The sequence below is a fragment of the Pelophylax lessonae genome, assembly GCF_965119305.1.
Source record: "Pelophylax lessonae genome assembly, chromosome: 1".
Lineage (NCBI taxonomy): Eukaryota > Metazoa > Chordata > Amphibia > Anura > Ranidae > Pelophylax > Pelophylax lessonae.
Genome location: NC_138768.1, coordinates 862,706,719 through 862,729,188, shown reverse-complemented (window position 1 = coordinate 862,729,188; position 22,470 = coordinate 862,706,719). Strand labels below are relative to the sequence as shown.

The window sequence follows — 22,470 nt, the reverse complement described above, 5'->3', positions numbered from 1 at the left end:
TATATACTACTGCTGAAATGTAATGCTGCACAATGCTAGATAGTGGTCTCAGGTATGAGGGATGGCCTGCAATATGCACAGTGCCATGGATGTCGGTGGTCAGAGAGGAGGCTTGTTGTAATGCTGCACAGTGCTGGATGGTGTTCTCAGGTCTGAAGGATGGGCCGGCTTCAGCGGCCTGTAATGCACAGTGCCCTGGATGCCAGTGGTCTGAAGGGAGGCAGTAATGGCTGGCATGCTGTAATTGTAACACACTCACTCAGTGCCAAAGGGTGCACTGTGTGCTCTGCTCTCTGCTCTGGATGTGGGTGGTCATCTTGTGAGTCTGGACTCCGGAGGCCTGACTGTATGCACAGTGCTGCAGTGCTCTGGTCTCTTGCAGTCATCATGTCACGGGGCACACAGTCGCTTGCCAGGGGCGTACCGTGGGGTTGGCCAGAACGGCATCCGCCAGGGGCGCAGGCCCAGGGGGGGTGCAAAAACATTGGCACTTTAGCAGTGAATTACCGCTGCTCCGTTCAGCCTGCGCCCCCGGCAGGCCGGCGCCCCCCCCCTTTTTCTTCACCCCGCCCTGCCCCCTGCTCTGTGTTCTCGCTCGAAGGTGACTGTCCCCACCCACCTGGCTGCACACGTGACGCGGCTGCTGAGAATGAGGAGCGCGAGATGCTGCAGCTGTGCTGATTGGAGCGTGCCCAGTGACAGCTTCATGGGGGGAGAGAGTGTGTGTCTGCGGGACCCGGGCCGGGATGCGGTGAAGTAGGATGGAGACATCAGGAAGTACTGACAGCCATCGCAGCAGACAATTTGCAGTTCTCCGTGATGTGACTACCGCTGCCTGACACGTGGAGGGAGCCGGGAAAAACAGTGATAACATCTTCTAAGGTAAGAACCCCCCCTCTTCTGTCAACCTGACTGCTCCCCCCTCCCTCCACCTGGCTGCACCCCCCCTCCACCTGGCTGTACCCCCCCCTCTCCTACCCACCTGGCTCTGTTCTCCCCCCAGCCCCCACCTGGTTGCACTCCCCCTCTCCTCTCCACCTGGCTGCACCCCCCTCCACCTGGCTGTACCCGCCCTCTCCTACCCACCTGGCTTTGTTCTCCCCCCAGCCCCCACCTGGCTGCACTCCCCCTCTCCTGTCCACCTGGCTGCACCCCCCCCTCCACCTGGCTGTACCCCCCCTCTCCTACCCACCTGGCTCTGTTCTCCCCCCAGCCCCCACCTGGCTGCACCCCCCCTCTCCTCTCCACCTGGCTGCACCCCCCCTCCACCTGGCTGTACCCGCCCTCTCCTACCCACCTGGCTTTGTTCTCCCCCCAGCCCCCACCTGGCTGCACTCCCCCTCTCCTGTCCACCTGGCTGCACCCCCCCTCCACCTGGCTGTACCCCCCTCTCCTACCCACCTGGCTCTGTTCTCCCCCCAGCCCCCACCTGGCTGCACTCCCCCACTCCTCTCCACCTGGCTGCACCCCCCCTCCACCTGGCTGTACCCGCCCTCTCCTACCCACCTGGCTCTGTTCTCCCCCCAGCCCCCACCTGGCTGCACCCCCCCTCTCCTGTCCACCTGGCTGCACCCCCCTCCACCTTGCTGCACCCCCCCTCCACCTGGCTGTACCGCCCCTCTCCTACCCAGCTGGCTCTGTTCTCCCCCCAGCCCCCACCTGGCTGCACCCCCCCTCTCCTGTCCACCTGGCTGCACCCCCCCTCCACCTGGCTGTACCCGCCCTCTCCTACCCACCTGGCTCTGTTCTCCCCCCAGCCCCCACCTGGCTGCACTCCCCCTCTCCTGTCCATCTGGCTGCACCCCCCCTCCACCTGGCTGCACCCCCCCTCTCCTACCCACCTGGCTATGTTCTCCCCCCAGCCCCCACCTGGCTGCACTCCCCCTCTCCTGTCCACCTGGCTGCACCCCCCCTCCACCTGGCTGTACCCCCCTCCTACCCACCTGGCTCTGTTCTCCCCCCAGCCCCCACCTGGCTGCACTCCCCCTCTCCTGTCCACCTGGCTGCACCCCCTCCACCTGGCTGTACCCCCCCTCCCCTCCTACCCACCTGGCTCTGTTCTTCCCCCAGCCCCCACCTGGCTGCACTCCCCCTCTCCTGTCCACCTGGCTGCACCCCCCCCCTCCACCTGGCTGCACCCCCCCCTCTCCTGTCCACCTGGCTCTGTCCTCCCCTTCTCTCTCTCTCTCTCCTCCCTGTCACCTGCCCTCTCTCTCTCTCTCCCTGTCACCTGCCCCCTCTCTCTCTCTCTCCCTGTCACCTGCCCTCTCTCTCACCTGCCCTCTCTCTCTCTCAACTGTCCTCTCTCACCTGCCCTCTCTCTCCCTGTCACCTGCCCTCTCTCTCTCTCCCTGTCACCTGCCCTCTCTCTCTCACCTGCCCTCTCTCTCTCACACACACCTGCTCTCTCTCTCTCTCACACCTGCCCTCTCTCTCTCACACCTGCCCTCTCTATCTCTCTCCCTGTCACCTGCCCTCTCTCTCTCCCTGTCACCTGCCCTCTCTCCCTGTCACCTGCCCTCCCCCTCTCTCTCTCACCTGCCCCACCCCCCTCTCTCTCTCACCTGCCCCACCCCTCTCTCACCTGCCCTCTCTCTCTCTCCCTGTCACCTGCCCTCTCTCTCCCTGTCACCTGCCCTCTCTCTCTCACCTGTCACCTGCCCTCTCTCTCTCTGTCACCTGCCCCCCTCTCTCTCTCTCTCACCTGGACTCTCTCTCTCACCTGCCCCACCCTCTCTCTCTCTGTCACCTGCCCCCCCCTCTCTCTCTCACCTGCCCTCTCCCTCTCTCTCTCTGTCACCTGCCCCCCCTCTCTCTCTGTCACCTGCCCCCCTCTCTCTCTCTCACCTGCCCTCTCTCTGTCTCTATCTGCCCCCCCTCTCTCTCTCTGTCACCTGCCCCCCCTCTCTCTCTCTGTCACCGGCCCTCTCTCTCTCTCTCACACCTGCCCTCTCCCTCTCTCTCTCTGTAACCTGCCCCCCTCTCTCTCTCTCTCTCTCTCTCTCACCTGCCCTCTCTCTGTCTCTATCTGCCCCCCCTCTCTCTCTCTGTCACCTGCCCCCCCTCTCTCTCTCTGTCACCGGCCCTCTCTCTCTCTCTCACACCTGCCCTCTCCCTCTCTCTCTCTGTAACCTGCCCCCCTCTCTCTCTCTCTCTCTCTCTCTCTGTCACCTGCCCTCTCTCTCTCTGTCACCTGCCCTCTCTCTCACTGTCACCTCCTCTCTCTGTAACCCCCCCCGTCTCTCTCTCGCGCGGGGGGGTGGGGGGGGGCGCCGATACAGTTCCTCGACAAGGGCGCTAGAGACCCTAGGTACGCCTCTGTCGCTTGCTTGCTGGGAGCGAAAGTAGGCGGACCTCCCTGAAAACCGGAAGTTGGGTAAACGTCACTGCCTCACATTCTCGTTAACGAAAACGGATTTTATTTTCGTCATAGTTTTCGTCAGTTGACTAAAATGTGCTACACTTTTCGTTTAGTTTTCGTCACTGTAAAAATGCAGTTGACGAAAATTTTGACGAAAATGTTTTCGTCGACGAAATTAACACTGCACTGGTGTCAGTAGTTTTTATTTTTTGGTATTTTAATTGTATTATTTTTTTATCATTTTATTTTTTTTTACAATGTCACTGACTATGACTCTGTCCATTCAGAAAAGGAAGGAGCTGGTAAATTACATATTTATTGACCCCTTCCTGGTTCTCTATTGTAACACATCCCCTGCAGGAGCCGGCAGGAGAAGGAAGGGAGCACAGTGGGGGGAACCAGGGGAGCTCACAGGGGAGCCCAGAGGTTATGCATTAACCCATGCAGTGTCATGTAGAATGCCTCATGTTTGAACACCAACAGAAACTTTGTAAATATTTTCTCTACTATAGACTGTCTGTACTGGGCAACAAATGACACCATAAAACTACAGGATCCAAGCACATTATATGCAGGTGAAAAACACATGGTGCAGGCAGAAAGGTTTCTAGTGCCTTTTATAAAAGGCTTCATGTTCTTCTTAGAGCAGAGGAAGAAAGGAAAGCAAATGGCTTTGCCTGACTTCCTCCTGACCTAGTGGAGGACATACATAGCTGAATGCATGCTTCTAAGAGGCCACAATAAATGGTGAAGGAGGACAGAGAACCCTGGGGGTAGTCTATATTATGTCTGTGTTATGTCACACAGGCTGCAGCCATAGAATCTGACACTTATATCTTTCATTTCCTATCAGATAACCTTCAATAATGCCGCCCTTTCCTCCATGTTGTGGCCTCATCATCGTGGCTTCTCGCCAGCCAGGTAAGTGTACAGGCACTGGCATATTACAGTATGGGCCCACCCAGCTTGGACCAATGTAACTATATAAAAACTATAATCCCCACACTTATGAAATTGAGTTAAATAAATATAAAAGTTATATATATATATATTGCTGCTACTTTAAAATAGATATATCATAAAAAAGGAAAACCAACATGCACCTGAAATGTTACACATGAAGGAAATCAGTAGCGCAATCTAGCATGTAAACAACTCCAAAAATTCATAGAATTAGACCCGGTTCACACTACTCCGACTTGGGACGCGACTTGTACAACCTCAAGTCGCCCCGAGTCGCTTGTCATTACAAATTCAATGTAAATGAATGAGAGCCGTCTTAATATGCACTACTGAAGTCGCTCCGACTTCAGAAAAGGTTCCTGTACTACTTCAAGGCGACCTCTATTCAACTTGTGCACATAGACTTCAATGGGAGTCGCCTCTAAGTCGGATCCTTATCTATTTTAAAGCGACTGTGATCAGACTTTCCAGGAAGAAGAGACAGACAAAGTCGCCTATCATTTAAGTCTCTTCAAAGTCACGCTAAAGTCGCGCTAAAAAGTCGCTCCTTCATGGGGCGACTTTCTGGTCACGGTAGTGTGAACCGGCTCTTAGTCCATGAAAAAAGTCAGACAAAAATTGAAGTACTTAGTTCAATTTCACTGAATAGTTCAATTGGTTAGGAACCGTGGTATCCCGATGTGAAATTAAGAAGAAAACCACCTCAAAATCCACCACCGATGTGTATTCACACTCCCAATACCATGGCCACTCACTAGAAAAAAATTGCCTTCCACTCGCATGGAAAAGGCAAAATACACTTCACATTATCCATCCCGATCACCTGGACAGATGGTATATGTTCCTCCTTCAACCTCGTCCACACCAGGATAGGATAGAGTACAGCAGGGAAAGCACAGAGCGTTGTCTCCACTACCAACCAGCGAGCTACCACACAGCCAATCACTACCTCGTTCTTCTCTGGCAGAAAAGGGTTTCATGCATCTGTCCAGGTGATCGGGATGGATAATGTGAAGTGTATTTTGCTTTTTCCATGAGATTGGAAGGCATTTTTTTCTAGTGAGTGGCCATGGTATTGGGAGTGTGAATACACATCGGTGGTGGATTTTGAGGTGGCCACTCACCATCACCGCTCACCAGAAAAAAATGCCTTCCACTCTCATGGAAAAAGCAAAATACACTTCACATTATCCATCCCGATCACCTGGACAGATGCATGAAACCCTTTTCTGCCAGAGAAGAACGAGGTAGTGATTGGCTGTGTGGTAGCTCGCTGGTTGGTAGTGGAGACAACGCTCTGTGCTTTCCCTGCTGTACTCTATCATATCCTGGTGTGGACGAGGTTGAAGGAGGGACCATATACCATCTGTCCAGGTGATCGGGATGGATAATGTGAAGTGTATTTTGCTTTTTCCACGAGAGTGGAAGGCAATTTTTTCCGGTGAGTGGCCATGGTATTGGGAGTGTGAATACACATTAGTGGTGGATTTTGAGGTGGTTTTCTTCTTAATTTCACATCAGGATACCACGGTTCCTTGCCAATTGAACAATTCAGTGTAATTTACACTACTTACAGTACTTCAATTTTTGACAGACTTTTTTCATGGACTAATTCTATGAATTTATGGAGTTGTTAACATGCTAGATTGCGCTACTGGTTTCCTTAATTTGTAACATTTCAGGTGCATGTTGGTTTTCCTTTTTCATAATCTAAATTATTAAATAATTAATGTTTTTATAATGTTTTTATAAATGTTGTATATTATAAAACAATTAATTTTATAATGTAAATTATAAAAATGTGTTTATATACCTGTGGGACAGTGGCAGCTGGTGTATTGAGGGCGCAGGGGCGCCGCCCCCCCCCCCCCCCCCATCTATGCGTCCGGCCCCCTAATCTGCATGCAGGGACGCCGGACGCATGGAGCTTAATGTTTTTTTTTTTTTAAATCACCTGATTAGAGCCAGAGGCTCTAATAGGGTGATGCAAAGGGTGGTCCCGGGACGCAGAGCAGCGCGCCCTGAGCCCACCCATTGTGTGACAAAAGCGAAAGAAAATTAGATATTGTCACACCGATCCTCCTCCTGGCCAATCAGGAAGCCGGTTTAATACCGGCTTCCTGATTGGCCATAAGGCAAACCCCATGCCATTGGCCGAGGAGGAGGCAGTAGCGGGAGGACTCGAGGAGAGTGGAGACGCCCCCTCGGGGGACACAGTGAGGAGAAGCCGCCGCCGGGACTGAAGAGAAGCCGCCGCCGCGGCTGCTCTAGGGCTCCAGGTAAGTGCACTGGTCTCGGGGGGGCCCACACTGCATTGAAGGGGGCACGCAAGCACGCTAGTCTCTGCATTGACGGGGGCATGTACGCTGGTCACTGCATTGAATGGGGGCATGTACGCTGGTCACTGCTGCATTGAAGGAGGCATGTACGCTGGTCACTGCATTGAAAGGGGGCATGTATGCTGGTCACTGTATTGAAAGGGGGCAAGTACGCTGGTCACTGCATTGAAAGGGGGCATGTACGCTGGTCACTGCATTGAAAGGGGCATCTACGCTGGTCACTGCATTGAAAGGGGGCATCTACGCTGGTCACTGCATTGAAAGGGGGCATCTACGCTGGTCACTGCATTGAAAGGGGGCATGTATGCTGGTCACTGCATTGACGGGGGCACACTGGTCACTGTGCATTGAAAGGGGGCACGCTGGTCACTCTGCATTGAAAGGGGGCACGCTGGTCACTGTGCATTGAAAGGGGGCATGCTGGTCTCTCTGCATTGAAAGGGGGCAAGCTGGTCTCTCTGCATTGAAAGGGGGCATGCTGGTCTCTCTGTATTGAAAGGGGGCACGTTGGTCTCTCTGCATTGAAAGGGGGCACGCTGGTCTCTCTGTATTGAAAGGGGGCACGTTGGTCTCTCTGCATTGAAAGGGGGCACGCTGGTCTCTCTGTATTGAAAGGGGGCACGTTGGTCTCTCTGCATTGAAAGGGGGCACGCTGGTCACTCTGCATTGAAAGGGGGCACGCTGGTCACTCTGCATTGAAAGGGTGCACGCTGGTCTCTCTGTATTGAAAGGGGGCACGCTGGTCACTCTGCATTGAAAGGGTGCACGCTGGTCTCTCTGCATTGAAAGGGGGCACGCTGGTCACTCTGCATTGAAAGGGGGCACACTGGTCTCTCTGTATTGAAAGGGGGCACACTGGTCTCTCTGCATTGAAAGGGGGCACGCTGGTCTCTCTGTATTGAAAGGGGGCACGCTGGTCACTCTGCATTGAAAGGGGGCACACTATACCTTATTTACTGAAGGCCCCTTTCACACTTTTGCAACTTAAAAGTCACGCAATTCTTTACAGCATTTTTTGCCGCAAAGCAATGCCTATTACATTTTTTTGTTTGCGCCCCCCCAAAAAATTTGAGCACCAGCTGCCACTGCTGTGGGATTCCCATGGAAGCTGGAAATCACTGTAGTAGACGCCGATACTACAGTGATCTCCTCTAGCTTCTGGGTCCCGTGCATCTGCCCTGCTGCATTGTGAGCACAGGAGGTTGGCCACTGGGCATTGGCATCATTCAGAGATCACTTTGCATTTTTTCAATTAATGCACAAGGTGGAAAGTCTGTGTATCGTAATACAGAGACTGGTACATTCACTGCCAACCAGCCATAATCCTCCCCCAGTCCCCCTGATGGGCACTCCTGATTGTACAGGGTGAGTCTGCTTAACATTCTTGGGTGTAAGAGTGGATTTTGATGGTCACTCCTGGATGTAAGGAGATACTCTGATGGGCGCTCCTGCATGTAAAGGGGACTCATTTTAAGATTTTTTTTTTTGGCCAATAAACTTTTTTAACCACTTTACCACTAGAGGATTTTGCTGTCTTACGTCTGGGCCACTTTTTGCGTTTCGGCGCTGTGCGACTTTAACGGACAACGTGCGACACCATACCCAAACGAAATTTACGTCCTTTTTTTCCCACAAACAGAGCTTTCTTTTGGTGGTATTTGATCACCTGTGCGATTTTTACTTTTTGTGCTATAAACAAAAAAAAGCATAAATTTTGAAAAAAACAACAATATTTTTCACATTTTTTTTATATGAAATTCCCCCCAAAAAATGTAAAAATCAAAATTTTGTTAAATTTTTGGCCAATTTGTTTTCTGCTACCTATGTTCGGTAAAAAAAATCACAATTAGCATATTTTGATTGGTTTGCGCAAAAGTTATTGCGTTTACTAACTAAGGGAAAGATTTTTGTCATTTTTGGTGTTTTTTTTTTTTAACGAGTAATGGCGGCGATCTGCGATTTTTTTTTTGCGGGACTGCGACATTGCGGCGGACAGATCTGACCCTTGACTGACATTTTTGACACTTTTGGGGGTACCAGTGACATTACTGCAGTAATCAGTGCTATATATATGCACTGTTACTGTAAAAATGACACTGGCAGGGAAGGGGTTAATTTTATTGGAGAGGGAGGGGTTAATGTATGCCTGGTGCTTACTAACGTGTGTGGGGGGAGGTGACTGAGTGTTTACACAAGCAGGCGGATCTCCACACTAGATCCCCGACGATCGGGGAAGAGCAGCGGCGATCACCGCTGCTCCTCCCCTGGCCCAACTCCCGCTGTGACTGAATACAGCGGGAGCAAACCTCTGGCGGCGCGCGCGCACGGCGAGAAAGGGGAGTGTCTGACGACATAGGTCTACGTCGTCAGACGATAACAGACCACTTTGCCGCAGTAGTGTCAACGTAAGCAGACAGCAAGTGGTTAAAATCCAAAATATGGTCCTCCAACTTGAAAAAGTTGGAGACCCTTGAGCTGAACTAAGCACAGAGTTGGAAATCCCTTAAGTGGAGTTCCAGCCTAACCGCACACTCACCTGTCCCACGGTCCAGCAATGCACCATCTTCTCCCTCTCTGCTCTGTGGCGCCGGCATCACTGGTGTGGGCACCCGGCTGTGACAGTTTGCGGCTTCACAGCCGGGTACGCACTGCGCATGCGCGAGTTGCGCTACGCATCGTGATTGGCTGGCAATCTTCTGGGACCTCTGACAAGTCCCAGAAGATTGCAGGAAGGGAGGGGGAGAGGAGAACTTCCACTCAGGGCGCCGCAGCGCTCCGAGCGGAAGAGGGAGCGGGTACCTGTCAAAACTAGGTACCCGCTCCTCCCCCAAAAAAAATGACATGCCAAATGTAGCATGTCAGGGGGTTAGAACTACCTAAAGCGGAAGTTCCACTTTTGGGTGGAACTCCGCTTTATCTACTAATTGGGTATTTGTGTTCCTGGTCGCTAGTTTGATTGAACAGTAGTTTAAAAGAATACTCGTCTCCTAAGTGTTCACCAGATTTACAGCTGGACAGCAGATATAGTTTTCTGATTCTCCTGTGTGTTTCCAGTCCCTCTGCAGGGGATCTGGGTTGACGTCCAGGTGAAAGGCTTTGTGGCGGATGTATCAGCGACTCTCAAGTATAAGAACAAGGAGGAGAAGGCGATAGAAGCAGTCTTTGTCTTTCCAATGGATGAAGACTCTGCCGTCTACAGCTTTGAGGCCACAATAGAGGGGAAGAAGATTGTAGCCGACCTCCAGGAGAAGAAGCAGGTAATGAGGATTACAAGACAAACACATTAGAATTAAAAAGACATCAAAACACATTACAATTTCACTTGAGGCATGATTATACGCTCTTAGGTTTTTCATAAACTGGAATATGATTATACATTCATAGGCCTATAGTACATTCATTGGGTCACCCTTTGCCTTTAATGTTAATGGCTGAGACCTTTTGGAGCCCCAAAAATCTCTGGTCAAGGTATTTGTAGGTTGAATAGTAATGTACTCATGACATCTGTCCGTGTTGCTTTGTAGATGAGATATAGAATGTGTGGTCACCAGTTTGGCTGAATTATCTACTGATTTGCAGAGGTATATCATGTTCTATTATCAATAATCACAGTCAGGCATCGGCTGTTACTTCCTTTCTGTTTTGGGAGAATCAGCTGACAATCTAGACACAAAATGTAGACTTACAATTTAGTAATGAAAATAGTGCTGTACACCATAGACAGTTCAGTAGTTTTCAATTTAGTTTTCTATAGATATATATATATATATACAGTATACGCTATATTACCAAAGGTATTGGGACGCCTGCCTTTACACACACATGAACTTTTATGGCATCCCAGTCTTAGTCCGTAGGGTTCAATATTGAGTTGGCCCACCCTTTGCAGCTATAACAGCTTCAACTCTTCTAGGAAGGCTGTCCACAAGGATTAGGAGTGTCTATGGGAATGTTTGACCATTCTTCCAGAAGCGCATTTGTGAGGTCAGGCACTGATGTTAGACAAGAAGACCTGGCTTGCAGTCTCTGCTCTAATTCATCCTAAAGGTGTTCTATCGGGTTGAGGGCAGGCCAGTCAAGTTCCTCCACCCCAAACTCGCTCCTCCATGTCTTTATGGACCTTGCTTTGTGTACTGGTGTGTAGTCATGTTGGACCAGGAAAGGGCCGTCCCCAAACTCTTCCCACAAAGTTGGGAGCATGAAATTATCCAAAATGTCTTGGTATGCTGACGCTTTAAGAGTTTCCTTCACTGGAACTAAGGGGCCAAACCCAATCCCTGAAAAACAACCCCACACCATAATCCCCCCTCCATCAAATGACTTATACCAGTGCACAAAGTAGGTTCATAAAATCATGGATGAGAAAGTTTGGGGTGGAAGAACTTGACTGGCCTGACCTCAAACCGATAGAACACCTTTGAGATGAATTAGAGCGGAGACTGCGAGCCAGGCCTTCTCATCCAACATCAGTGCCTGACCTCACATATGCGCTTATGAAACAACGGTTAAATATTCCCATATACACACTCAAGAACCTTGTGGACAGCCTTCCTAGAAGAGTCGAAGCGGTTATAGCTGCGATGGGGTGGACCAACTCAATACTGAACCCTATGGAATAAGACTGGGATGCCCTGAAGTTCATGTGCGTATAAAGGCAGGCGTCCCAATACTTTTGGTAATATAGTGTATGTACATAGGTCATAGTCACAGATCTAAACTACTGTAAAATGTTCAAATTACACAACAGTAACAAGTTTACTTCTATTCCCTCCCTTCTCCAGGCTCACAAAACCTACGATGACGCCATCAGCCGAGGTGAACAGGCCTTCCTGCTGGAGGAAGATGAGAGCTCGGCGGACATCTTTAGCTGCAGTGTCGGGAATCTCCCTCCTGGCCAGGATGCCGAGGTCACTCTGAAATATGTACGGGAGCTGCCAGTGGAGGCAGACGGAGCTGTGCGTTTTGTACTCCCAGCCGTCCTCAACCCGAGATACACTCCAAAAGGTACAAGTACAAATAAGCATTTTTTTTCAGTGTAATGCAGAGGTGTCAAACTCCATTTCTTGTCGGGCCACATCAGCATTATGGTCACACTCCAAAGGGCCAGTTGCATCTGTAAGACCTAGATGTCCAGAGCACACCCCCTTACATCAGAAGTCATAAGTCCCCTGCCCTCTCTCACATACATTGTACCCCCCTTTCTATGTGCTGTAGCCGGGAAGAAGCTGGAGGCGGCGCTGGGAAGTAAAAATTGCAGGGTCTGGAGGAGGACCAGAGGAGGGTTGGAGTCAGCTGCGGGAGTCTGCTGAATGCTGAGACCAGGGAAGGTGGAGACAAGAGGGTGCTGCAGCTACACAGAGGTACAGGATCTGTAGCAGGAATTCTGACCTCCTCTCTGCTGCTGACTGCTTAGACAGGGGGGGGGAAGAGACGATCTGCTCCACAGCTGCATGGAGAAGCGCAGGATCTGGTGGAGGTGTTCTGTCCTCCTCTCTGCTGCTGACCGCTGATACAAGGTAGGGTGGAAATGAGGGGGGGGGGGGTGCCACAGGTGTAGGAGAGGTGCGAGGGCCACGTGAAATGGCCTCCAGAGTCCAAATAAGCTGCCTATCCTGAATCATCAGTGTAAGCGGAGTGCCCCTTTAGTCTGGACCAGTCCTCTGCACACTACTGCTGTTCCTGCTCTTCTGGTTCCACAGCTTCCTTAGAGTCGCATTCCTTGCGGAAGGTTCTGCAATCAACACCGACAAGCACTCACGTCCCTCCTGTCCCTTGGCACCCTCTATCTCATCCTCAGTGGAGCCAGGGCAGGAAATATAAGTATAATATTCAGTCTCCTATAAGGTACGTGACACACACCTTCCTTCACTCAGGAACCAGGTATTATAGCTGAGAATTGCACCCAAGAACTAGGCGACACTAGTTTAGATGCAAACTGGAACTATTTATTGTAAGTTCATCCCCTGATGTGCGCTCTTGGCCGGCGCCTACCTTGCCTATAAGTATTGCCGGTCCTGATCATCAGTAAATCTTACAGTACATCTAATGAACAGCCATCAGCTAACAGTAACCTAATTTAACAGTGATCTAATTAACAGTAAGCTAATAACAGCCAGGCACCTGAACAAGCCTTGATTAGTCAGGGAGTCCACCCCAGACAGTCCGACACCAGTATTTAGGAAGACCCAGGGCTGTCCAAATTTCATTAACAAGCTTTCTTTTCACATCCATCTTATCACTGAGTTTCACGTTGGCAGAGACCAATATGGCTTCCTTGACTGGTAAATGTGGTAATAACATGTCATCCTGCATTATATAACAGGACATCTTTCTGAATGCTCGTAGTTCCCTCAAATGCCAGGGCCCATAGTCAGTGTGCAAAAGACTACCCTGCAGTCCCCTCCAATAACCCCTGTCCTGGTTGGGTCTGTCACACATACCAAATCAAAGGTCTACTTTTTTGCAAGTTCCCTACCCCCAATACAGATGACTTTAAAAAGCCATTTGTAAACAAGCAGATTGCCCGAAAACAAAATTAGTTATTTAGACATGGCTTCTGATGCTTCTGGGTGGTATGGGAGGTGGATGTGATACTCTGACCTGATCAAACTTTTGGCAGGCACTTTATGGGTTCTACCAGATCAGCTGTATTTTTTATCCGAAGGACAATTTTACCTCCCTGATTTATAGTCACTAGCTTTAATGGAATGGCTCCCACATGTCTTGGGAGATATAAGACACTCTGAATTGGGAATTGCCACAAGGTTAAAGGCTAGAGAGTCTACCTCTCACAAGGAATACCATCAAACATGGGAGGCTTACTTCTCATGGTGAAGGAAAAAAGTTTTAACCCCAGGAAATACTCAGTAGGAAGAAACTGGAGCATTTTGAAATTAGGCCTAGATCATTATGTGGCCCTGAGCACCATCAAGGGAAAAACCTAGGCCATGTCGATCCTACTCCAAAGACTGCAAGACTCCTCTTTTTTTGATAAAGGTTTTGTATATTGAAAAGTCAGCCGGGCCAACAGAGTCTGCCCCCAATGGCTGTGTGTCTTATGTCTGTCCTCTGTTCCCTGGGTCTTCAAGGGATCTCAGGTAGTTTCTCCAGTAAAACCACCTGGGATTCGTTGGAATTTGAATTTAGTTCACTCTGCACTTCAACAACTGCCTTTTTAACTCCTCTCCACATTCACATGGGTGAAAGGCCAAATCCTGACATTGTTTCTTCTCCTCTCTGGCCAGCTCCACTACAGAAGTAGACTTCTCTTCTCTGTGTACATTTAATTTGTGCTTTGTGGTTTTACCTCTCAGCCAGCATTTCCATTAGAAAGACCAACTATCTTTTTCCATCCATTATGGTCCCCATAAAGTATAACCAACTTTTTATTCCAGCATTTCCCAGTGGTTTAGACCATTATTCAAGCTTATGGTCTTAAGGATTGGGTTCCACCCTGTTAAAGCTCACTCTACTAGATCTGTAAGTTCCTCTTTGGCTTTTTGGAATCAGGCAACCATTTTCCATATTTTCAAGGCTGCCACCTGGTCTTCCGTTCACATATTTTCTATCCAGGTGAAGGTTCAGACCTCATCCAATTGCTGCCAACACTCAGTTGGATTTCCCAATTGTCTCTGAATTTTGTGTCCCTCAATGAACTAGAAAGAAAATGGGATTTTGAACTTTTTGTAAAATGTGTTTCTTGGGGTTCTTTGAGGGACACAAGCTGTACCCCTCAGTGATTTTGGAATCTTACACCTAGTACTGCTTCTACAAAACTGAGGCATACTGAGAGTGAAAGGCGTTGTCCAGGCTGGTCACTATTTTTTTGTTGGCAGTAACCAGATCCTCTTAAAGACAGCTATATATTATTGAGAGGTGACTCCGGGTCACTGCGTGGATTAGCAATTTACACCGGATTTATTCAGAGGCAGGCATGCTGATTGCACACCTGTGGGCTGGGTTCATATTCTTCCCAGGGATAGTACTCAGTGCTCCTAGTTGGAGACATCTGCACCCTGCAGATAGGAGGTCTGGCCCAGGAGTCAGGAGGACTCCACCCTACAGACAGGAGGTCTGTGTATGGGAGTCAGGAGGGCTCCCAGTTGCAGACAGCTGCACCTGGCAGACAGGAGGTCTGGCCCAGGAGTCAGGAGGACTCCACCCTACAGACAGGAGGTCTGTGTATGGGAGTCAGGAGGGCTCCCAGTAGGAGACAGCTGTACCCAGGCAGACAGAAGGTCTGGCCCAGGAGTCAGGAGGACTCCACCCTACAGACAGGAGGTCTGTGTATGGGAGTCAGGAGGGCTCCCAGTAGGAGACAGATGTACCCAGGCAGACAGAAGGTCTGGTCCAGGAGTCAGGAGGACTCCACCCTAAAGAAAGGAGGTCTGTGTATGGGAGTCAGGAGGGCTCCCAGTTGGAGACAACTGCACCCGGCAGACAGGAGGTCTGGCCCAGGAGTCAGGAGGACTCCACCCTACAAACAGGAGGTCTGTGTATGGGAGTCAGGAGGGCTCCCAGTTGGAGACAACTGCACCCGGCAGACAGGAGATCTGGCCAAGGAGTCAGGAGGACTCCACCCTACAGACAGGAGGTCTGTATATGGGAGTCAGGAGGGCTCCCAGTAGGAGACAGCTGTACCCAGGCAGACAGGAGGTCTGGTCCAGGAGTCAGGAGGACTCCACCCTACAGACAGGAGGTCTGTGTATGGGAGTCAGGAGGGCTCCCAGTTGGAGACAACTGCATCTGGCAGACAAGAGGTCTGGCCCAGGAGTCAGGAGGACTCCACCCTACAGACAGGAGGTCCGTGTATGGGAGTCAGGAGGGCTCCCAGTTGGAGACAACTGCATCTGGCAGACAAGAGGTCTGGCCCAGGAGTCAGGAGGACTCCACCCTACAAACAGGAGGTCTGTGTATGGGAGTCAGGAGGGCTTCCAGTTGGAGACAACTGCACCCGGCAGACAGGAGATCTGGCCAAGGAGTCAGGAGGACTCCACCCTACAGACAGGAGGTCTGTATATGGGAGTCAGGAGGGCTCCCAGTAGGAGACAGCTGTACCCAGGCAGACAGGAGGTCTGGTCCAGGAGTCAGGAGGACTCCACCCTACAGACAGGAGGTCTGTGTATGGGAGTCAGGAGGGCTCCCAGTTGGAGACAGCTGCACCCGGCAGACAGGAGGTCTGGCCCAGGAGTCAGGAGGACTCCACCCTACAGACAGGAGGTCTGTGTATGGGAGTCAGGAGGGCTTCCAGTTGGAGACAGCTGCACCTGGCAGACAGAAGGTCTGGTCCAGGAGTCAGGAGGACTCCACCCTACAGACAGGAGGTCTGTGTATGGGAGTCAGGAGGGCTCCCAGTTGGAGACAGCTGCCCCCAGGCAGACAGGAGTTCTGGTCCAGGAGTCAGAAGGACTCCACCCTACAGACAGGAGGTCTGTGTATGGGAGTCAGGAGGGCTCCCAGTAGGAGACAGCTGTACCCAGGCAGACAGAAGGTCTGGTCCAGGAGTCAGAAGGACTCCACCCTACAGACAGGAGGTCTGTGTATGGGAGTCAGGAGGGCTCCCAGTTGGAGACAACTGCACCCGGCAGATAGGAGGTCTGGCCCAGGAGTCAGGAGGACTCCACCCTACAGACAGGAGGTCTGTGTATGGGAGTCAGGAGGGCTCCCAGTTGGAGACAACTGCACCCGGCAGACAGGAGGTCTGGCCCAGGAGTCAGGAGGACTCCACCCTACAGACAGGAGGTCTGTGTATGGGAGTCAGGAGGGCTCCCAGTAGGAGACAGCTGTACCCAGGCAGACAGGAGGTCTGGTCCAGGAGTCAGGAGGACTCCACCCTACAGACAGGAGGTCTGTGTATGGGAGTCAGGAGGGCTCCCAGTTGGAGACAACTGCACCCGGCAGACAGGAGGTCTGTGTATGGGAGTCAGGAGGACTCCACCCTACAGACAGGAGGTCTGTGTATGGGAGTCAGAAGGCTCCCAGTTGGAGACAACTGCATCTGGCAGACAGGAGGTCTGGCCCAGGAGTCAGGAGGACTCTACCCTACAGACAGGAGGTCCGTGTATGGGAGTCAGGAGGGCTTCCAGTTGGAGACAACTGCACCCGGCAGACAGGAGATCTGGCCAAGGAGTCAGGAGGACTCCACCCTACAGACAGGAGGTCTGTATATGGGAGTCAGGAGGGCTCCCAGTAGGAGACAGCTGTACCCAGGCAGACAGGAGGTCTGGTCCAGGAGTCAGGAGGACTCCACCCTACAGACAGGAGGTCTGTGTATGGGAGTCAGGAGGGCTCCCAGTTGGAGACAGCTGCACCCGGCAGACAGGAGGTCTGGCCCAGGAGTCAGGAGGACTCCACCCTACAGACAGGAGGTCTGTGTATGGGAGTCAGGAGGGCTTCCAGTTGGAGACAGCTGCACCTGGCAGACAGAAGGTCTGGTCCAGGAGTCAGGAGGACTCCACCCTACAGACAGGAGGTCTGTGTATGGGAGTCAGGAGGGCTCCCAGTTGGAGACAGCTGCCCCCAGGCAGACAGGAGTTCTGGTCCAGGAGTCAGAAGGACTCCACCCTACAGACAGGAGGTCTGTGTATGGGAGTCAGGAGGGCTCCCAGTAGGAGACAGCTGTACCCAGGCAGACAGAAGGTCTGGTCCAGGAGTCAGAAGGACTCCACCCTACAGACAGGAGGTCTGTGTATGGGAGTCAGGAGGGCTCCCAGTTGGAGACAACTGCACCCGGCAGATAGGAGGTCTGGCCCAGGAGTCAGGAGGACTCCACCCTACAGACAGGAGGTCTGTGTATGGGAGTCAGGAGGGCTCCCAGTTGGAGACAACTGCACCCGGCAGACAGGAGGTCTGGCCCAGGAGTCAGGAGGACTCCACCCTACAGACAGGAGGTCTGTGTATGGGAGTCAGGAGGGCTCCCAGTAGGAGACAGCTGTACCCAGGCAGACAGGAGGTCTGGTCCAGGAGTCAGGAGGACTCCACCCTACAGACAGGAGGTCTGTGTATGGGAGTCAGGAGGGCTCCCAGTTGGAGACAACTGCACCCGGCAGACAGGAGGTCTGTGTATGGGAGTCAGGAGGACTCCACCCTACAGACAGGAGGTCTGTGTATGGGAGTCAGAAGGCTCCCAGTTGGAGACAACTGCATCTGGCAGACAGGAGGTCTGGCCCAGGAGTCAGGAGGACTCTACCCTACAGACAGGAGGTCCGTGTATGGGAGTCAGGAGGGCTCCCAGTTGGAGACAGCTGCACCCGGCAGACAGGAGGTCTGTGTATGGGAGTCAGGAGGGCTCCCAGTAGGATACAGCTGCACCCAGGCAGACAGGAGTTCTGGTCCAGGAGTCAAGAGAACTCCACCCTACAGACAAGAGGTCTGTGTATGGGAGTCAGGAGGGCTCCCAGTTGGAGACAGCTGCAAGCGGCAGACAGGAGGTTTGGCGCAGGAGTCAGGAGGACTCTACCCTACAAACACGAGGTCTGTGTATGGGAATCAGGAGGGCTCCCACCATCTCTGAGAGAGAGAGAGAAGCTGCAGGTGGCAATTGGAACATACATGTCTGCAGGAGGCAGATGTTGCCTACAACAGCACAAGCAAGAAGGTTGACTGAAGGGTACTTGTGTTGATCTAAGGAGCAGACCTAAGGCCTAGGGGTGAGGCCTGAAGCAGCCGTGTGGCAAGTGAGTAAGCAAGGAGGCTGAATTAACAATGTATACAGTAATGGTGGAATCCACTGCAAGGGAAATTGCTGTTGTTTTGTTAACTTTCCGTTCCTTTAAATAAAAGTGAGCTCTCATGCCCTTAAAAATGCAGTCTGGACTGGCTCAACTTCTTCGAATCGCATGCACCATTTGAGTTTAATCGCTCCGGATCTTTACAATATGTATAGCCAAAATGTCTCTGAATCCCCTCCCCTCTTTGTTTCTGTTCATGCCTTCGGTATTGCTTTACCACAAAACTGAGGCATGCTGGGTAGAGGAGAAGAGGGTATATAGGAGCTGGCTTACAGTTTTTCTGTTTTCCAGTGTTCAGTCCTCCTGTAGGCAGCAGTATAACCCGACTGCATTCCTGTGTCCCTCAATGAACTCCAAGTAAAAGACTTTTTGGCAGTTTTAATTTGGGCAACCTAATAAAAGTACTTATATTTCAGTATTATTTTTTCCTTGGAAATGTTTTGGAGCAGCTCAGGTTCACTTTTAATATATCCTACTTAAAAATAAGAACATTTAGTAACGCTGATTTGCATTTTGAACAGTGAAATATCTCCTTTTTTGTGTCTTCCAGATCATGATGTGAGCATAACAGCCACACGTCCTCAACTGCCGATTGGTGAGATTCCGTACACGCTGAGTCTGAACGCTCACTTCCAATCTGCATATGGGATCGCCAAGATCGAGTCCAACTGTATCATCACCCCTCTGGTGTACTCAGATAGTGACAAGATTAGCGCCAAGGTGAGCAGAACACCGAATAATATCAAGGCTCATTTCTTTTGTTGTCTACATAGGATAACTACAAAATGCTAATAGCACTTTCACCTAACAGCAAAAGGGTCGCTGGTTCGAATCCCAACCATGACACTACCTGCCTGGAGTTTGCATGTTCTCCCTGTGCCTGCGTGGGTTTCCTCCAGGTACTCCGGTTTCCTCCCACACTCCAAAGACATGCTGATAGGTTAATTGGCTCCTGTCTAAATTGGCCCTAGTATGTGTATGTGTGAATGTGAGTTAGGGACCTTAGATTGTAAGCTCCTTGAGAGTAGGGACTGATGTGAATGTACAATGTATATGTAAAGTGCTGCGTAAATTGACGTTGCTATATAAGTACCTGAAATAAATAAATAAATAGTGCCAGGTTAAAATGTGTTAAGTTTTCCTTCTGAAAGAAGAAGAAAAAAAAAAAACAAGCTCCTTTTTTTATAATTTTGCAATCATCTGACAGGTTTGTCACCTCCCCCATATACTGAAGATGATGTAATGCCACAAAAGCAGATGCGCCAACTATTATTATGTTATTTCATCCTTGTAGGTGTCACTGGCGGAGGGGCACAAGTTTGAGCGAGATGTAGAATTATTGGCTTATTATACGGATGTGAACAAACCCAGCGTCACTGTGGAGGCGGGGCTTGGAGCTACAGATGCTGCCCAGGAATCAGGGCCGATGCCATCAGGTGACAACATAAGCTGATGTGATATCTAGCGATTGGCATTGCAGTATAATGGCTCCCTAAGTGTGCGCAGGCTATTGCAGGTTGTCCACCCCAAAGCTCAAACACACATCCGTGCACATGTCAGAAAGGCAGAGGTTAGTGTCAGTAGGGCAGAGGACAGTGTCAGTAGAGTAGTGGACGGTGCCAGTAGGGCAGAGGACGGTGTCAGTAGAGTAGTAGACGGTGTCAGTAGAGTAGTGAGTGTCAGTAGAGTAGTGGACGGTGTCAGTAGAGTAGTGGACAGTGTCAGTAGAGCAGAGGACGGTGTCAGTAGGGCAGAGGACGGTGTCAGTAGGGCAGAGGACGGTGTCAGTAGAGTAGTGGACGGTGTCAGTAGAGTAGTGGACGGTGTCAGTAGGGCAGAGGACAGTGTCAGTAGAGTAGTGGACGGTGTCAGTAGGGCAGAGGACAGTGTCAGTAGAGTAGTGGACGGTGTCAGTAGGGCAGAGGACGGTGTCAGTAGGGCAGAGGATGGTGTCAGTAGGGCAGAGGACGGTGTCAGTAGGGCAGAGGATGGTGTCAGTAGAGCAGTGGACCATGGCAATAGAGTAGTGGATGGTGTCAGTAGAGTAGTGGACGGTGTCAGTAGAGTAGTGGACGGTGTCAGTAGGGCAGAGGACGGTGTCAGTAGGGCAGAGGACGGTGTCAGTAGAGTAGTGGACGGTGTCAGTAGAGTAGTGGACGGTGTCAGTAGAGCAGTGGATGGTGTCAGTAGAGCAGTGGACGGTGTCAGTAGAGCAGTGGATGGTGTCAGTAGGTCAGTGGACGGTGTCATTAGAGCAGTGGACGGTGTCAGTAGAGCAGTGGACGGCGTCAGTAGAGCAGTGGATGGTGTCGGAGGGGAGAGGACAGTGTCAGTAGAGCAGTGGATGGTGTCATTAGGGCAGAGGACGGTGTCAGTAGGGCAGCGGATGGTGTCAGTAGGGCAGAGGACGGTGTCAGTAGGGCAGTGGATGGTGTCAGTAGGGCAGTGGACTGTGACAGTATTTATTTTACTGGAAAAGTGCATAATCGGTTGATCCCTAGTCTATATACACTTCTTTCTCCAGCACTTACTTGCAGACAAAACACAGACCCAGCTGGAACACTGTTAGATGAATTTGGAAAAGCACACAGCCAGATCAAGCAAAAAGACCCTTTACAGGCAGGGACCGCAGGCCGCTTTGGTTGTGTAGCAAAGTTCAGTGTCCAGCTAAATTCCTGTGGCTACTGATCCCAGCACCACCTCTTCAGGTACTGCCAGCCCACCTGACTGCAGTTGCCTATCTCACTAGCCCTCCTGGCTAGTTCCCACAGTCCTCCTAGACTGTACACTTAACAGCCCACCCAGCTGACTTCTCCTGGAGACCCCCCGGAACGTGCTGACTATCTCTCCTGCTTCCCTCACACTTGCTCCCGTGCCTCCAGGACAGGACTCCTCCGTGTGTTGTAGATGATCGCTCCATCACCCGAGCCCCAAGCCCAAGGTCAACCCCCTTTAGACTAGGGGCCACGACAGCCTCCTCAGCACTCCATCTCCACCTTCCACCCGAATGCCCCTTCTGGCAGGACCCAGGAGTATTTAAGAGGTGCCCACCCCCTGCCAACCCATTTGGCCAGGGATTGGCTGGGACCCTCATCAATATTCCAAGCAGCCCCTCCTAACCTCCTACCCATTCTTCTGGAAGCTTCTCCAAGGTTTCAGCAAGTATGGGGAGGTACCAGAGGTGCTGCTTGCTGAGTCATCCAGTCTCCTTGAGTCACTCAACCCTGACCCAGATTCAACCCAACCTGGCTCTTATCCAGGCTAAACTTACCTACACTACAGCTTACAACTATATACACTAGCACACTAAGCTAGAGGGTGCTACATGTGTACACAAAATTGTCAGAATATGCCTGGTCTTTAAGTGGTTAAAACATAATGTCTCAGGTGACTCATAGGGCACAAAAACCCTGTTAAATATCATCCATAGCTCTGTGTACACAAAGAAAAAGGGTTGAGTTGACCTACAAAATGAGGATGGAATAAACAGTGTTGTTAAAATAGTACAGAAACCATTCGGCCATTCATATGTATGCATTGCGACAAAGCGCACCAAAGGATATGTCCTAGTGTGGTGTACTGTCATCAGTGGCCAACGCATATATTTAAATGATAGTTAGGTCCAGAGTTTAGCTCTGAAGTGTTATTTTTGAGAGAGACATCTTGCAATGCATTTGTTTGCTAATGTTGTAGAACATTGGCAGATATCACGTTCCATCTTCCTATAGTTCATGAAAATAATGAATATAGAATCGTCCTTACAGGGCTGTCAGGAATCCCATTTGTCTGTATATGAAGACTTACACAATTTGTAGAAATTACTAGGATACAGAAACAAGATGGCAGGAGCATAGACAAATAAGGTGGATGACGTTGTGAGTTGCACTGGCCAGTGCTACCCCAACTCATATGACCAATGAGAGACTAAAAAACCATCAAAAAGAAGTGGGAAGGGAAAAGTGCTGTGCCAGATGATGCTTAAAATGTCTATTGAATCATGTGTATTCCACCTAAAAGAAAAATACATTCACAAAAAGTAACTGCCACAAAAGTTCCAGATGGACAAGGTTCAATCCCA

At 50.9% G+C, this 22,470-nt stretch overlaps 1 protein-coding gene across 1 annotated transcript in view; it reads left to right on the top strand.

Annotated features, from left to right (window-relative positions):
- Positions 1 to 4,194: 4,194 nt before the first annotated feature.
- Positions 4,195 to 22,470, top strand: part of LOC309544394 (von Willebrand factor A domain-containing protein 5A-like) — a 108,818-nt gene continuing 90,542 nt past the window's right edge. The window contains exons 1-5 of the mRNA XM_082243309.1: positions 4,195 to 4,282; positions 9,718 to 9,920; positions 11,445 to 11,667; positions 18,943 to 19,112; positions 19,687 to 19,828. Coding sequence (XP_082099435.1) covers positions 4,228 to 4,282; positions 9,718 to 9,920; positions 11,445 to 11,667; positions 18,943 to 19,112; positions 19,687 to 19,828 — 793 coding nt within the window. The 5' untranslated portion in view covers positions 4,195 to 4,227. The remainder of the gene's footprint in view (positions 4,283 to 9,717; positions 9,921 to 11,444; positions 11,668 to 18,942; positions 19,113 to 19,686; positions 19,829 to 22,470) is intronic.